This window comes from Cololabis saira, chromosome 3, assembly GCF_033807715.1.
Source record: "Cololabis saira isolate AMF1-May2022 chromosome 3, fColSai1.1, whole genome shotgun sequence".
Classification (NCBI taxonomy): Eukaryota; Metazoa; Chordata; class Actinopteri; order Beloniformes; family Belonidae; genus Cololabis; species Cololabis saira.
This window is the reverse complement of record NC_084589.1, coordinates 32,467,600-32,484,343: the sequence shown is the minus strand read 5'-3', so window position 1 is coordinate 32,484,343 and position 16,744 is coordinate 32,467,600. Positions and strand designations below refer to the sequence as shown.

At 39.6% G+C, this 16,744-nt stretch overlaps 1 protein-coding gene across 5 annotated transcripts in view; it reads left to right on the top strand.

The window, feature by feature from the left end:
• Window positions 1-1,659: 1,659 nt before the first annotated feature.
• The window catches only part of map7d1a (MAP7 domain containing 1a), a 48,147-nt gene continuing 33,062 nt past the window's right edge, over window positions 1,660-16,744 (top strand). For all 5 annotated transcript variants that reach the window (XM_061717272.1, XM_061717269.1, XM_061717270.1 and 2 more), the window contains exon 1: window positions 1,660-2,013. In XM_061717272.1, the coding sequence (XP_061573256.1) occupies window positions 1,980-2,013 (34 nt within the window). In that variant the 5' untranslated portion in view covers window positions 1,660-1,979. The remainder of the gene's footprint in view (window positions 2,014-16,744) is intronic.

The window sequence follows — 16,744 nt, the reverse complement described above, 5'->3', positions numbered from 1 at the left end:
CACCCGCCAGCACACCCAACCCCCACTTCATCCAACATCCCCCACTGTCCAGTTGCAGTGGCAGGTGGCTTGTGGGGGTTTGGGTGAACACCACTCAACAGCTGCACAATAGAAGCCCGCCAGGGTCCTTAGACGGGGTGTCCCCAATCAAGCGTGCCGCAGAGAAGCCCCCACCCCCCAGATGCTCTGAGATCTACAGGTGTTAGAAGAGAAGACACATTGCTTTCTAAAAAGGATCCTTTTTAAAGGTACTTGGCATGGATTTCATGTTTTTGGATCAATCAAAGGAAAAGAAAAATGCTTATTTACCAATAGAAAGATTTTTGGGTTGAGTAACTTGCTAAATGTGTCACACCTTAATCATTAGGCTGACAGGATAATCTATTGTTTATAACTGGCTGCACAACTTATACAGTAATGTATTATCTGTACTCAGTTTAGCGCATGTTATAACATGTACGAAGCAGCACTCTAGGATGCAAACTGGTTCTACTGTTGTATAGTTGTATTACTATATAGACCATGTGCTGATGTGGATGCAACCTGGAATCTCTTATCATAGATTTGGTCAAATCCTGCACCGGGGGTGCAGAAACTCAACACTTTAAATCCCCTTTTCATTCAAAATCTGAAAAACTTGTCTCACTTGACAAAGACTATAGGCCTAATCCTTATTTCAGAAGGCTGCTGAGCATGTGTGTGTTTTTTGAATGGAGCTTTTGTCCTCTGCACCTGTGTTCATCTGGACTGAAAGTGCATTTATATGAAGGAGCATCTGTTAGACGAATACTCATCTCAAATAGTGGTCTCATGCATACATCAATGCAGCAGAGCAAAAATCATGCCATTGTTATTACAGCTTCTTCAAATATAAGAGCATAGCTTTAAGTAGTAGGATCAGAATCAGAATCAGAATCAGAATCAGAATCAGCTTTATTGGCCAGGTTCGAACATTGTCCAACAAGGAATTTGACTCCGGTAGTTTCGCTCTCTATGGTATTAAAGGTGAACAATAAACAAATGAATAGACAAATGTGGAATTTCTATGAACAAAAATTATAAACATTTTAAGGTGCAGCAGTTTGAGGTAGTGAGAATAAGTATGACCTATTTACAATTTCTACAGACAAGAATTATGCAAAAAATACAAGATAAAAAATTTAAATTGTACAAAAGATATAGGCTACAAAGTGAGAGGTGCAGCAGAGTGAGGCAGCATGAATAGTAGCCGACATTTCAAGCGTTTTTTTTTTTTTTACTTTAACCAGCTGGAGAATTCCAACAATATTGTTTCAAAGACCTTAAACGATACATGCTGACTTCAAACATATTTTCTGAGGCTGAGGTTTATATTATATGTGAACTGTGAACCGACTGAAAAAAAAAAAAAAAAGTTTTGTGGCCGAAGGAACCATTCACAACTCTAGGGGTGAAAACAATGTTTTCACACATTAAAAACGCTTCTTTTGTACGGGAAAGTTACCTTATAGTATTAAAACATACATATAAATCTGTATTTATTGCTTTATATTTTTCAATAATAATTAAGATTACTGCGTGTATGTTATAAACAATTATGTAAATGAGAGCCCCCCCTCGTGTGTGATGGTACGGTCCTGCCGGGAGAGCAGTGGAATCACTGGCACGGGGAGAGAGAGCATCAGCTGTGCGTCGTGGAGGGAGAAACTTCTCCTCCTCTTCATTTTCCTTCTCCTTTTCTTTTCCTATACTCCAAACTCCCCCGGACTGACAGCTTTTCCTCTATCCTCTGAGCAGTCGTGGCCAGAGGAGCCCCCCCCCCTACCCCCGTCAGCAGACTGTTTTATCTGTGTCTGGTATATATCTGTTTGCTGGTGCGGGAATTTCCGTCTCCCTCGTTTCGAGCGAGTCTGGGTGAGGAATGAGAGGACTGCCGGAGAGGAAGAGCACAAACCTTTGAGTGGACAAAAGGACAGAAAGAGAGGGGAACTGCCGCAGAAATGGAGGAAAACAATACTCTGCCAGGAGCAACATGTAAGTTATCGGAAATAGACTGGAATTAGTCCAGTTTAAAAAAAAAAAATCTGCAGGACTTAAATCGACGCAGAGCCTACGCCGTAGACTACGCAGCGACGCGGTAGGGTACGCCGTAGGCTCTGCGTTGGTGTGACGCGGGACCATAAATCAGCCTTTAGTCATTCCTCCTTTTTGCCAGAAAAACTGTTGCAGACGCAGTTTGATTGTCATTAAAGAGTGATCAAAACGGCGTGTACAGAAACACATGTGGGATGCATGATGAATTCTAATATCTTAGTCGTCATTTACAGTCTTTTAAGATTTTCTGTGATAATGAAAGGATGGACAAATGCCGGTGTGATCATCAGAAGACTTATGATGGCTGTGTCATCAGGATTTGGTTGCCTTTTCTTGTGCAGAGAGCTCAGCCATCAGGGGTTATAATAACACAATTTGTGCTAGATGAGGTAATCTCACTAGTCCCATCATCCATCCCATCCCCCTCCTTATGTTATGTTTAGCCCAGTGCCAACAGCATGCAGTTGAAGGCGGACTGCCATCCTCTTTCTGCCTCTTCTTTGCAGTTCTGCACTATCAGGTGATGTTGTCCAAATTCAGTGGTGCACAGGTGCAGCCACCCTCTTTTGCTGCGTGTGCAGTGGTGCACCACCGACCGAACCCCTGGACAGTTTGGACAATTTTAAAGAGATATGGTCAGGATACAAAAGTGTAGGGTAAAGAATACACAGTTGTAGATCTGCATCTCTACTATTATTAAGTTAAAAGTGGATGTGTCTTCCTATTAAGCCAGAGCGAATACCCAGCGACCGCTGCTGGACACCTGCCAGGGTGAAGTCATTCTTGCAAGGCACCCCTCTCTGCTCTGGTGTTTGAATGTCCATGCTGAAGCCTTGTGTATTGATATGCTGCCTGTTCGCTGGGAAAAGGACACACAATGCAACCTCCTCCTGACAACAACAACTGAGGAAAAAAAAACTTCCTTCCTGCAGACAGGGGGCTTCGTGGAGGGAGGTCAGCTTGTTTTGGCTCTGCATTAAGGAAGAGAGCAGATGTGCTCCACCCTCATTGTGGGAATCTTAACCAGTAGCCTGTAGTTCATACAGAGTGTTCTGAGCAGCATAATGTGCACATGTATGTGTGTAACTCTGTCAGGATTTATGTAATTTGCAGTTTGTCAGTTTTATCATTAAGCTTTGCATTATCTTTTCAAATTAAGTTTTCACTGGAAATCCAGTTGGCATATTCGCAGCTTGAGTTCACTTTGGGATCATGGTTTTTACATCTACAAGAGTTTAAGAGGAATGTTTGACCTTCATGGTACCGGGACATAGAGTTCTTTCAAAAAAGGAAGCAAATCCCCAAACATGTAGCAAAAGAGACAATTCCTAGGCTTATCAGGTCTCAGGAATGTGTTGCCCATTTAAAATATCCTTGTGGTACAACATCTAGCTTTTCTTGTGTTTTGAAGATAAATCTCCCTTTTTTTTGTTGAGAAGAATACAGGCAAAACATGACGCATTTGACTCACTCATTCACAACTCAGAAATCTCCTGTCATGAGCTCTTCCAACCCCTTTTTGCTTTCGGCAGTCTTTCCTCTCCCTGAGCTCTTTGTTCTGTTGCTATTTTATTTGTCAGCTATTTGTGGTTGTCTGCTTTTAACCTGAGCATCTAAGCAACCCAAGACTGAGGATAAGCAAGGTGTTTTTCTATAAATGTTTATAATTTTATGTAGGGCATCCAGTGGCATCTCAAGGAGATTACGCTGCTTATATCCCAGGGATTCTTACTACAATCGGTGAAAGTGTTAAATAGTTAATGATCCATTATCCCAACTTTGTTTTCAGCTTCAAAGGGCATACTGCTTCATCACAGACTTAATTAATGCAATGGAAGAGGGGGTGTTTATATGAGAATACAGACTATAGGTTGTTGAAATTCTAAATTAATTCCCAAATTCAGAAATCAGTTGTTCATTTTTTACCCATTTGGAAGTATGAATGTCTCTTCAATCTGGTGTATGTTGTTAAAGCATCACTATGCAAGTTAGTTCCTGCCAAGCTAGCCAGAGACTCTCAGAACTGCTCTGCTTCTGAGGCTTTTGTCGTATATAGACGATCTGTCAGAGCTGTTAATCAATATGGAAAGGCAGAAAGTGGAGTCAGTCCAGAAGGCAAACACATGTTGGCTTATACAGCATTCCAGGAAGAAGTGGATGCACATGACTCATTTAATATTCAAGAATTGCAAAATAAAAGTCAATTACCTCAGGACCCCCCAAGTATGTTAAAATATTAAACCCATCTGCTGTCAACCAGAGATGCAGGAGGTTGAACTAGCCAAACATCCTGCTGCTGACTAATGCATGGTGTGCCATGTTACCAAACTCCTGGCAAATCCTGAACAGGCAGGAAAAAAGTCACTGGTTTCACTGGTTTAATCTCAAGACTCATTCCTTTTCCAACAAGTTGACGTTAAATGTTTAATTTTTTGATACAGACAGTTGAGTGTAAGGATGTCGTCAATTTGTGGAATCATTACAAAAAAACATCCACCTGTACGTCATCAAGGTACAAGTTAATGAAGCTTTGCTCGCAAGTATTGAATTTCAGTTATAAAGAAGTAAAGCTGAACATACGTCCCTGAACTGTAACCCATGCTGTAACGCTTCAATTCATTCTATTCAATTCAAAATACTTTATTCACCGCCAAAGGGAAATTGATTAAATTTGCATGCACTTGAGGTAATCGGATCATGCTGTTTTTGCCATACATGACAGATAACTGATATCAGGATATCATTTTTACATAATCTCCCTTCAGTACCACTGTGCAATGTGCATGCATTTATCACTTAGTGAGAGATGGTATTAAGTTTTTCTTGTTGAAATAAGTATGAAGGCATTCCTTAAATATTACTGTTGTTTTTCCAATTGTTGAAAAATGTGTTTTACTACAGACTGATGTATTCAAACTTTTTTGGATTATCAATTTTGGTTTGAATCTAATCAAACCACGTGATAGTGAAAGATCGACAACCATACGAGTCATTAGTCTGGCCAGCCATACACATTCACTTTGTGAAAATTCACTCCCAAGAAACGGGCTTGGTGCCGCTCCCATTCACAGCTATTTCCACATGTACAGAACCAGTCACCACGGGGCGGAGGCGGGCTTTATGCAATGACTAACACAGGAACGCTCAAGAACCGCTATACAAAACGACCGAGTTGGCAGCAGAATGGCTGATAAAACCTTCCATATGTTTTCACTGCAAAACCAACAACATTCATTCTCCAGCAAGCACTGTCTGTACCTGATGCTAGTCTGGTTGTTGCAGTGCTTGCATCACATGCTTCGCCTCTGAACAGTTTTATGTGTATCCAGTGGCATCCAGAGGCAGTTTCTGTGCAGTTTTCTTCTGCAGGGTTGGCAATACTGTATATGATGAAGCAGGTTAGAAGTCTATGCTTGTATGTTCAGATACACCAGCTTCTCATGCACACCAGCATTATAGGAACAAATGCATCTCATAGAAAATCATTAAACTATGACACATTCTGCTGAATATTTTTGACACTGCATAAATGTGAATTGTAAACATAAGTCATGCAGTGGGGTTTAGTCTATTTCCAGTAAATGTGCTGTTATGTGTGAAAAAAATTAAGAGCTTTAAGACTTCATTCATGCAATGACATTGGAGACCTGCATTTTTTTCTATTAGAGGGTGAAAGCAGTGGCCCAACATTCTACTTATCCCGGTAGTATTTAATCTCATTTTTATATTACTCAGTGGCACAAATGGAGTAGCAGCCTATGAGTTGGCTGCATCCTGCGTAATCCATTTAATTCAGCATACGCTGCAGCAGCAGCAACAGATTATATTGTCAGTCAAATGGCTTTTTCCAGGCATTTTAATCTTCACTTTCTTTTCAAGAAGAACTGAAAACCTACATGTATTGCCTATGGGATTACAACTGCACACACATTCACAATGTGGAATTATCTTTTGCTGTGTAGATTTTATTGAGTGTTGTTGCAAGCTGCAAAGTAGGGTTGTTTATGTAAGAGATGCTTCTCAGTTTCTATATGCACAGATGGTTTCAGAGCACACATTCATTCAGCACATTTTAGATTGGGACATGTATGAACTGTGGATGAAGATGCTAAAAACCTGACCAGCGTCACTATGGTGTTGAGGTCTTCTCTTGAATCTTCAGTACAGTTTTTAGATAGTGACACATCTGTTTTTCTTCTATGCCGTTTAATGCAGGATGTAAAACAGTGCCTGGGGTTAAAAGCTGATTTTATACGTCAAGTTTAAAAAAAACCAAAGCCAAATCGTTTTTCAGGCTAAGTTGTTCAATTTTAAATAGCTCTGCAGACACTGAAAAGACTATAAACTCTCGTGGCGTGCTGCAACTGAGGATGTGATATATGTGGTGAAATTAATTTGCTTACGTTTCTACTTTAATTTCACAGCCAAAAAAATGTGTCATTGTCTAGATATTCAAACTCTGCACAGAGGAGTTCCCATCTTCTAAAAATATGAACCTTTTTGTCTCTTATGTGGAAATATTGTAAGATATTATCTACATTTTTAAATGCCTGTCTGTGCAAGAGTCATTGTTTGGAGGATGTTGTTGATGGGGTGTTGCCTTCCTGTCAGATGGAGATATCCTAGATAAAAAAAGACAGACACAGGGGATTAAAACTTTGTATAAATAAAGCGATCTGCAGAGAAAGGCCAGGCTGTACTACTTTTGTAGAGAACAACAACTGAATTGCTTCCCATGAAGGTTAACTTCTGAACTTGGGGGTCAGTGCTGATGTTCATCCTACCGCCAGGACTCTGACCTCTCGGAAAGAAATCCGTGGATCTTGAACCCAACTCTCGTTAAAGGCAAATAATGTAGCCAGAGGTTTTCACAATCACGGAAATGCTGCTGTAAGAGAGAGTTGTACAGGCGGGCTGACCAGTAATGTTGCTTGCAGTCTTGGTTATGGGAAGGGGGAACAAAAAGAAAATTTACAGAGAAAACAAGGATGACGTTGCCGTCACTTAAACCATCTTATATCTCAGACTCTGTGCAAATAGCATCCAGTTGTTCACATACTTTTTTTGTTTTCTCTGCCAGAGCCATAATGTTTCTCTCACTCTCAACTGTGTCATTATGAGTGTTAATAGTGCCCAAAAAGCAGAACTGAAGTGGCACACGTTCATAGATTTCAGCAAAAAATGAAATGCTTGTGTTTTTGTGTTTCACTCCATAAATAATGCATCACATAATTCAGGCAGACACGACCTGTTACGGGGGAGCCGGAGCAAAAGTGGATGAGAATTTGAGTTGGTTTGTTCAGAGGTTTGACCTGTTAGGAGGGGAACTTTTATTTCCTTCAAAGATGGGTCAAACTACAAGAGATTGAGGATTTTGTGTATATTGCAGAAACAATAAGTGGTAAAAATGCTGGGTAGAATGTAGATAGTAAAAAGAAAACACAGGAGAGGTAGTTCAACTTGTTTATTTAGATCGGTGTTTGCCAACCCTGGTCCTTGGGACCCACAGTCCTACATGTTTTAGATGCTTCCCTGTTTCAACACACCTATTTAGAATGAGTGGTCCTCATTAGTTTGTCATCAAGGTCTGCACAACTCTGTTAATGACACAGCTACTTGTATTACAGTGAGCTGAAGCAGGGTTGCATCTAAAACATGCAGGAGTGGGTCCCGAGGACCAGGGTTAGGAAATGCTAATTCAGAGTTGGACAGTTTTATTTTTGCACATTCACCATGATGATGCAAATATGGTAAGAAAGTGGCTAGATAACAATGGAATATATATATCTTTCCTAAAGTTAGTCCAAAAAGAAGCCTGTTATTCATACACATTCAGTATTTGTAAGGCTTCCACTTTCTCAAACGTCTTTTAGTATTCAAGTGTCATCTCTGCTTATCTTGCAGTGCTAAAGCCTGAATTTATAATCGGTCAGCTGTCCCGCTTGTATTCCTGGGGCAAGGACAAAGGGAGGGAAGTCATAATTTGGATTATTTTTTTCCTCAGTTGTTCCTGCAATCTCAGTTGGGCCTGAAAATATCCCAGACATGACCCCTCCGTGGTTGTCTGAACGTTCCAGTCACCAGACCTATCAGCTAATATTAGAACAGTCTATGTTCAGCTGAAGAGCATACCTAGGGTTACTTGAAAACGAAACCACACCCTTTTTCATTTCTAAGACTTTAGATATTAAGAGATTATTAAAAATATGTGACATATCATTTTTTCATTTATAAAAAAATATACATTTTTATATATATATGTGTGTGTGTGTGCATATGTGTATGTATAATGCAGTATAATATCAAGCTAAGAGATGGAAATGTTTTTAAAACATAATGCCAAGGAGAAAAGACATCAGCAGTGATCTCAGAAAAGAAACGGTCCCAAGAATTATGAAGACATTTGAACAATATGCAGACTGAACACGTATAGATTGTTAATAATGCATCCGAGTTGCATCCAACAAACTATATTACTTCTGAATTAACATCGTTTGGACAGATTTGACCAAGTTTACAGACAGGGCATTTTGACAATGTTGTAATGACCAGGTCAAAGTCCAAGTCTCAACCTGGCTGAAATGCTGTAGTTTGACCTTCAGAGAGATGTGTGTAAATGAATGGTGGTAAAAACCTTTAAATGGAGCAACGTTGTCAAGATGAGTGGGCCAAAATTCAAGCAGACTTATGTCGGGGACTAATAACATACAGAAAATGAGTGCATCGGGTTATTTCTGGTGAAGATGGTTCTACATCCTATTAATTCATGATGTTGTTTTTCACATCCTACTTCTGCGTTTTGGCCTCGGTTTTGTTAAATAAATAATCACGCAGTGTAACGTCATGGGGTTGCTGCTTATGTGAGGTTGTATTTACCTAATTGAAAAAACTGGGGAGGATAATGTCTTTTTTTTTCTTTTAAAGGGGTGTACTTTATTATTTTCAAATTACTCTATGTATAGTTGGGCCATATGTCATGTTTTGTGTCACTATTTTCCTTAGTCTTCCTTCTAAAAACTTTGCTAAAAAACATGATATCAGTGTTCTTTTTCTTTTACTTTTTTTTTTTTATTCCATGAAAGTATTTTTAACCTGCTTGGTCGTGACAGTTGCCTCCTCTTATTGTAGTTACCTGCCATAATGACACCTGGGATGGGATTCTGTTCCCACCAACTAAGCTCTGGGTTTCATGTGGGGAGTCAAAAATTCTCTTGATGATGACTCTCAAATGTAATTGTATGTTGGAAAGTCGTAAAATTACTGCTTGGGCTGACTTATGCTTGAGGTAATGTTTTTGAAAATAACCACACTGAAACTAAAAGACAAACAGCTGTGTGAGCTACCTCCTGACTCACAATCGCAGCTCCTTTAAAACGGCAACAAGTTACTGCAGTTGTTTTTACACATGAATCTTAACCCGGAAAATGTAAAAATATTTTTCAGTGTGGTGACCATTCATATCTGTTTTCGCTCGTCTTTAAATTTATCCCATAGACATGCACAGATTTCTCGTTAGCTATGACCACTCACTGTCTATTGGGTGTTAAATATATCCAATTCTGTGACTCTCAAATCTGCACAAGACATGTGATTCATGTTGGCGACAACGTAGACCCCAAACTGCCAAACTGTATGAATGTTCTTAGCAATCCATTAAGGCACAAAGCTCATAAATAGTTCAGAAAAGCAAAAGAGGAGCTTGTATTTAAAAGTATAAAGAACTTGATGCTAGATGGGATATGGTTCTGCAATATTCCTGTTAATTCAGTTTCAGACTTCTAAGGTCAATAGCTCGGATGCAACAACTTGAAAGTAAAAACATGTCTCAAGAAGGTAGACGAGTCAAACTTTACACCTTTTTCTTTGTGCCTAAGGACTGCCCTAGTGCAAAACTGCTACATTTTAAAGTCTTTCATATTGCATATTCATATACTGCAAATTATTATTGTGCTTTTTATTATATTACTTTGAAACCTCAAAAGACATTTGTATTCTTCATTGAAAGGAAATTGTAACTGGGTAAAATCTGCATGTACAGGTCCAACAGTTTCAAGAAAGAGTTGCAGATCAGTGTTTTTCTAAGAGCTCTGGAGCTGCTTTCTTTGCTTTCTAACAACTCCGTCCACAGATCCGGGTGATCGACCTGGATCTGCAGGATTCGCACATCTGTAGCAGCCAGTCATCAGAGCCAAAAGTTCTAAATCTTGACCATTTTGCTTTTGTCGGCTCAGTGAAGCATTGTTCTATTGATCAATAGGCTTTGGTGTAATCATATTAGTGTTACACTGAATTGGGGTCACAGCGGACTAAATTACCAACGGGTCCAGCTGGCAGAACATCATTACAAGTAGTTTCTGTCCTTTTCTTGATAAAAGTATCCTGCAATGAGTTGAGAAAAGGTGGGGTGGGGGAGTAGATAATCAGTAATAAAAACCATTTTCCAGTTTTAAAAAGTAATGTAAATCAGATCGCGAGAAAAGCTGACTGGCATATTTATACTGCTTCCAGTTATAAAAGCAGCTTGTGTGGCCCACAAATCCCCGCTTGTCCTCTGATGTCATTGAGTACAGCATGAATTTGGTGGTGCTTGACACCCGCTCTTGCATCTCGGGTCAGGCTGTCTAGGTAACTTATCCGTTAATGTTGGAGTGTTTTCGTGGCGGCAGCGGATGCGGGGTCCCTGGAGAACTGCAGCTACTTGAAATAAGCGGTGCCTCTCATCAGCACAGTAGCTTCGGCTCATTTAGTGGCTCAGGCAAGAGCAGCAGCTAAATGTCAGGCATTGTGGAGAGTCCAGTCCAGTCCAGGATAAAACCTGTTTTAGTCACTAACCAAGGCTGAAGTAGTGGATTGGTCTGCATTGAGGCAATGCTGGCGTTGGAAATATCAGCCTTGTTGGTCGGTATGTTCAGTCACATCCTAAAGAATCTGATTTGTTTAGGAGGAATTTGGTCTTCAATTAGTCAAATTCTTGCTTATTGTATACTTTCTTTTTTTTTTTTTTTTCAATTACCGGTATGCTTTTTATTGTTTCCTTCACAGACATTCATCACGACAGTCCAATGCATCCACAGATGCATAATCAGAGCAGCAAAACTATGCAAATAAAGAGGTATATAAAAATAAGTTAATAAAAAAAAAAAATAGCAGATACAGCTGAATTCACCAAAGGTTGTATTGTATACTTTCTTATGTTTAGCTTGGATGCTCTTGATCAAATATGAGTATAAATAGTCTTTTTTCCTTTTGAATATTTTCATACAACAATTTATAAAGACATTTACAAGTAATTTCTTATCTAAAGCCAGTATTCAGTCCTTGCTTCTCAGTTGTCATCACTGTTCTCATAAAAATCTGTAAAAAAATCTCAGTTTAGAATAAAAGTAAATAACTTTAATAAGTCTAAACCAATAAACCTGAGTATTTGTTTCTTAAACGATTAACCATCATGACCAAGCTGGTCTTCTGGAATAAGAATTTAAACCTTTTTTTTATGCTTCACAGTTCATTTAAGACATTGCATAAAAATGTATCACTTTAAAAGTAAATGTCAGTAGTTAAAGGTACGTTTTAGTGGCAATTGTCATTTTAAAACCCTGCGTGAGTGTTTTGTGTGTTTGGCCTGGCACAGAGTCCCTGCTTGTTGTTTACACTGCTCTTCCTGTGTGTCTGGGCCCCTTGCCCTCTTACATCACCCTATTCGGTGTTGGAGGGACACAACAGGGTGACGGGGCAGTGGGCTGGGGGTAAACGATGAGGTAGTTCATAGTCCCCTTGTCCTTGACAAATGAGATGCAGAGCCATTATTTTAGTTTCCCTGAGTTCCTCTTTTTGTTCCCTTCTCTTTTATGTTCCCGCCTTCTCTAGTTCCGTTTGCAGTCCGGTTTTACTCTGCTGCTCTGTGTACATCTCCTGTTGGACTCATTGAAATGTTTCTAGTGAATGTGATTTATTTACATATTTTTGTAGGATTAGGCACATTTAGATCACGTCTCTATATTTAATCCTGTCTTTATAAACATTCAGCTACTGTGATCGCAGGTCAGACAGCTGAGTCATCTTTTGCTTGTCCAAACCTGGCTTCTACTTTAGACTGAAGCTCCCGACTTTTTAAATATTTCATGCCTTGCCCTATATTTCTCTCTGTCTAGTATGCTGAGGAAGCACTGGCGTTGGATATAGTGAAAGGAACAGAGGTTGTAAATCGTCTTCAGTATAACCCATCACTGTCAAATCTTGCCTGTACTGCTAAATGTTTTTCTATCCCAGAGCTGCAAATGAGCAAACCCTGCTATGATCATAGTTTGATAATGCATCCATACAGTGAGTCGTGTTTTGTTCATGGTGCAGCTATATTGTTTATCATGATTCACTGTTCCCCTGCAAGGTTCATGTTCAGTAGGGATGGGCGGTATGGACTAAAAAATGTATCACAATAATTTCTGGCATTTATCCTGATAACGATAAAAATGACGCTAAAAAAAATACTTTCTTTCTTTCTTTCTTTCTTTCTTTCTTTCTTTCTTTCTTTCTTTCTTTCTTTCTTTCTTTCTTTCTTTCTTTCTTTCTTTCTTTCTTTCTTTCTTTCTTTCTTTCTTTCTTTCTTTCTTCTTTCTTTCTTTCTTTCTTTCTTTCTTTTCTTTCTTTCTTTCTTTCTTTCTTTCTTTCTTTCTTTCTTTCTTTCTTTCTTTCTTTCTTTCTTTCTTTCTTTCTTTCTTTCTTTCAGGCTCATTTCTTTCTTTCTTTCTTTCTTTCTTTCTTTCTTTCTTTCTTTCTTTCTTTCTTTCTTTCTTTCTTTCTTTCTTTCTTTCTTTCTTTCTTTCCTTCCTTCTTTCAGGCTCATTTCTTTCCTTCTTTCTTTCTTTCCTTCTTTCAGGCTCATTTCTTTCCTTCTTTCTTTCTTCCTTCTTTCAGGCTCATTTCTTTCCTTCTTTCTTTCTTTCCTTCTTTCGGGCTCATTTCTTTCTTTCTTTCTTTCTTTCTTTCTTTCTTCTTTCTTTCTTTCTTCTTCCTTCTTTCTTTCTTTCGGGCTCATTTCTTTCTTTCTTTATTTCTTTCTTTCTGGCTCATTTCCTCAATTTATCATTTTTACCGCGAGATGACAAATTCTTACCGTGGGGAATATTTTTGGCGGTTTATCGTGAACGGTAAAATATCACCCATTCCTAATGTTCAGGTAGAGAAACAGCTGAGTGACATCTTGCCTGAAAGCTTTTGAGTTTCCTGTGGTCGTATACTTGAGTTGAGATGAAAAAGCTTCTCACTGATGCAGCATGAGGCTCCAAGGACATACCCTCTCTTTCTGCAGCTTCATATCTCAACTCTTATTATAGAATGCTTATTGTGTGGACTAAAATATTCTCGCCCTTTTATTACTGGAATAAATTAACTGGAAGGGCTCTTGTGGTCTGCAGTTTTGGAGGTGATTATCTAAGTCTATTAAGAAGCTTGGTGGCACACTTCATGCAGGGGGAAAAGAGAAATCGGGCTCTGGAGTGCGAACATTTATAAATCTGCTTCAGTACAATATTTGCTGTGAAATTGGATTTCTGCTAAATCACATTTTGTGTGGCAGTATTACTCGTTGTCCCAGTTTTCACTTGGCCCTTTTACCCACATTTACCCACAGTTGTTATGAGCCAAACTGTAGATTACCAGATTTTCTTTTTGTAATTTCCCTTTATCCCGTGACCCTGAAAAGGATAAAACGGGTATAGAAAATGGATGGATGGAATTTCACTTTAGCAGTAATACAGTAAATACAGTGGACAACATTCTGAACAAAAATGAATAAAGGAAATGTTGCATTGCACATACTGTATGTTTTGTATCATTTGCCATGTTACCAAGAGAGAAATGGCACTCGTGCTAATTACCTGCTGTTCCTCAACCTGCCATTCTGCTCCCACGCTGTGCTCGAGCATGAATGCCTCCACCTACATCTGCAGGTCTCCCTTTACCTTTTCTGCTGACTTTTACAGACATCCTTTTTCCATAGTCTCACTTCTGCATGAAAATGGGTTCAGCTGTAAGCCTGAGGCTTTGCTCAATACCTGCATTTAGAGAGGCCCCGGGAGCAGACCTGATTGGGCCAAAGGAGCTGTGGCAGAGGGCGATGGGGTGATGTGCAACCGATGATCATGCACAGCATGCCACAGATTCCTGAACCTGCTCTGACCCACTTTTTTTGTTGTTAGATACCCATTTGACCTATAGGAAAGGAGCAAAACAAGAGCTCAGCAGGACATCACTGCTTTCAACGCTGTAAGGAATGATTAATTTCTACCGAACACCAAAGATAAATGAGGAAAAAACAAACATTAATTGAGCAATTAAATATCATACATATACGTCAGTGCTTATAAGAGGCTGAAGGGTAACGTGACTTCCCAGAACGTCGTCAAAGAGCAAAATCTCCAGGCTGTGTGAGATTTTTATCAGGCTTGTGAAATACTGACCAAATGTGCATCCTGTGTATTTTCCCCCTTGCTCTTCCAATAATCCACCGCTGTGGAGTGTTTTTCCCTGTTTAGACTGCCGGCTCCAGCGTACTGGAGAAAGTGCTCGTGCATTGATTTATAAATATGAATGATGTAAATGATGTCACAGACGGTAGACTAATGCTTCTACTCTGGCGTGGATGCAGTTTCCCTGGGAGGCTTTATAGTAAATCAAGCAAGAATGCAGCTACTGAAGTGACGTAACCACCAACCCCCCTGCAAGAGTCCCTTTATATTTGTATTAAAGAAATAAAACACCTTGCAATTGGACCGGTATTTTTGCTTTTAAAGTGATTTTACACAAAAATGCTTCACATGAAAACATTTAATGCATCTTCCATAATTTTACTAATGCATGCATCTTCCTTTTAGTCTTTTTGTGTTTTTTTTTTTCAGTGTGTCCAGCCGGTCATCATTTTTGCAGCAGACTTTCTAAAAGCATGCGAGACTATAAAAGCTGAAGGCATTTCCATTTGGATTCTCTTTAGTTCACGTTTGTTGTTTCTTCAGAAGTTGAGAAAATAAATGTCTTAGTGAAAATTCTTCAGAAAATCTTGAATCTCTTTAGGCTATTTTCAGCCAATGCTTAAGCTTTATAATGCCTTTTATATATGCAGCTTTAAGTTGTGAAGGGCTCTGGACTATCAACAGTTGAAATCAGCAACAAGATCGATGATAAAAGTAGGCATTAGCAGTCATAGTTTGAGCTTTTAGTTTATGCTTTGCAACTTGAACACGTCTGGTATGTCCTGTCTTTGCTGAGTTATCTGAGTGCCCAGACACAGTCCTGCATCAATCAGCCCTTGTTTCAGTCTCTAGCTATGCGGCAGCACTCCCATCCAGGCCCCCACCCCCCAGACAGCCTCAGGTTTCATCCGTATTCATTGTCAGTGCCACGTACATTCCAGAGAGTATGTCACCTTCTCTTTTCCGTCATCATTGACTGTACAGCTCCAACTGATTGAGCAGTCGCTTCCTTGCTTCCTTCCTCTACCTCACAGGTGCTCACAAAAAATCTGGCAAAACAAAACTCAGCTGTCACAGCTGCACTTGTTTGTACCACCTTTGGTTCCCGGATGCCACATTAAGCACATTAAGCATCTGTGAGGTAATGGTGTAATGTGGTAAATTTCCAGAAAAGAGGTTGTATGATTCATCATCTGTGAAGTCGCAGTGGAATAAAGCCTGATGTTCAGTGTCACCTCTCTCATTTATTCAAATGTTTCAGATACGTGGTCTTTTAAATGAAACGAGGAGCTGTCCTACGTAGGAAAATGGAGGTGGAAAACTCCAAAAAGACTCGGGTTACCATTTCTTTCTGTTTGAACGATTGGCTCATGTTCTCATCCTTTCCCACACAAAGTTGCATTCTGTCACAGAATTGCTCTGAATCGAATCCAGTGTTCATCCTCTACACTCAGTTTGTCTCAGCAGCACCCCTCCTGCTTCCTCTCTCTGCTCCTCTTTGCTGTCATTGCTGTGTTTTGGCCACAGTCCCGTTGCCATGCAGAGACCACAACAATGGCCCCTCTTTTACAGCACATCGCTGCCTGCAGAATGCTTATTTGATTGTGGCATGCGTCGACAATGGAAACACGTCTTCTCATCTCCCATTTGAAATCTTTTATTGACTCTGAAACTACTCATCAGGCTTTGTCCGCCCTTGGCTCACCAGCAGGCTCAGGCTGCATTGTCCGGATGATTTTCCACTTGTGCCTTTGCAGAGCTCAGAACCGCTGCACTTTCTTGAAAGTTACCGAGCACCTGCAACTGCAGCATCGACCAGTTTATTTGTCTAAGAGCTATTCACACAGACCTTTGTCCAGGTTTATGCTCCCCAGGGTTTGATAGAACACTTTTACTCCCTAATGAGCAGACGGAGCCTTGATAACTTCTGAATGAATGAATGAACTAAGTTTATTCAGTCATTGCAACACAAAACAACACCAAAAAAAACATTGTACACAGCATTAACTATTAAACCAAAAAAATGTGTTGAACAATAACTGAAAAGGCATAGGCAGAAGCAAACTGCTTATAAAAGCCTATCCTATATTAACAACTTTCTATTTTTGGCTACCAACCTCCAGAAAACCAAAAAGAGAATAGAAAAGCAAAGAAACAACAAAAGGCAAAGAAACAATAGAAAAGCAAAGAAACATTAACAGATG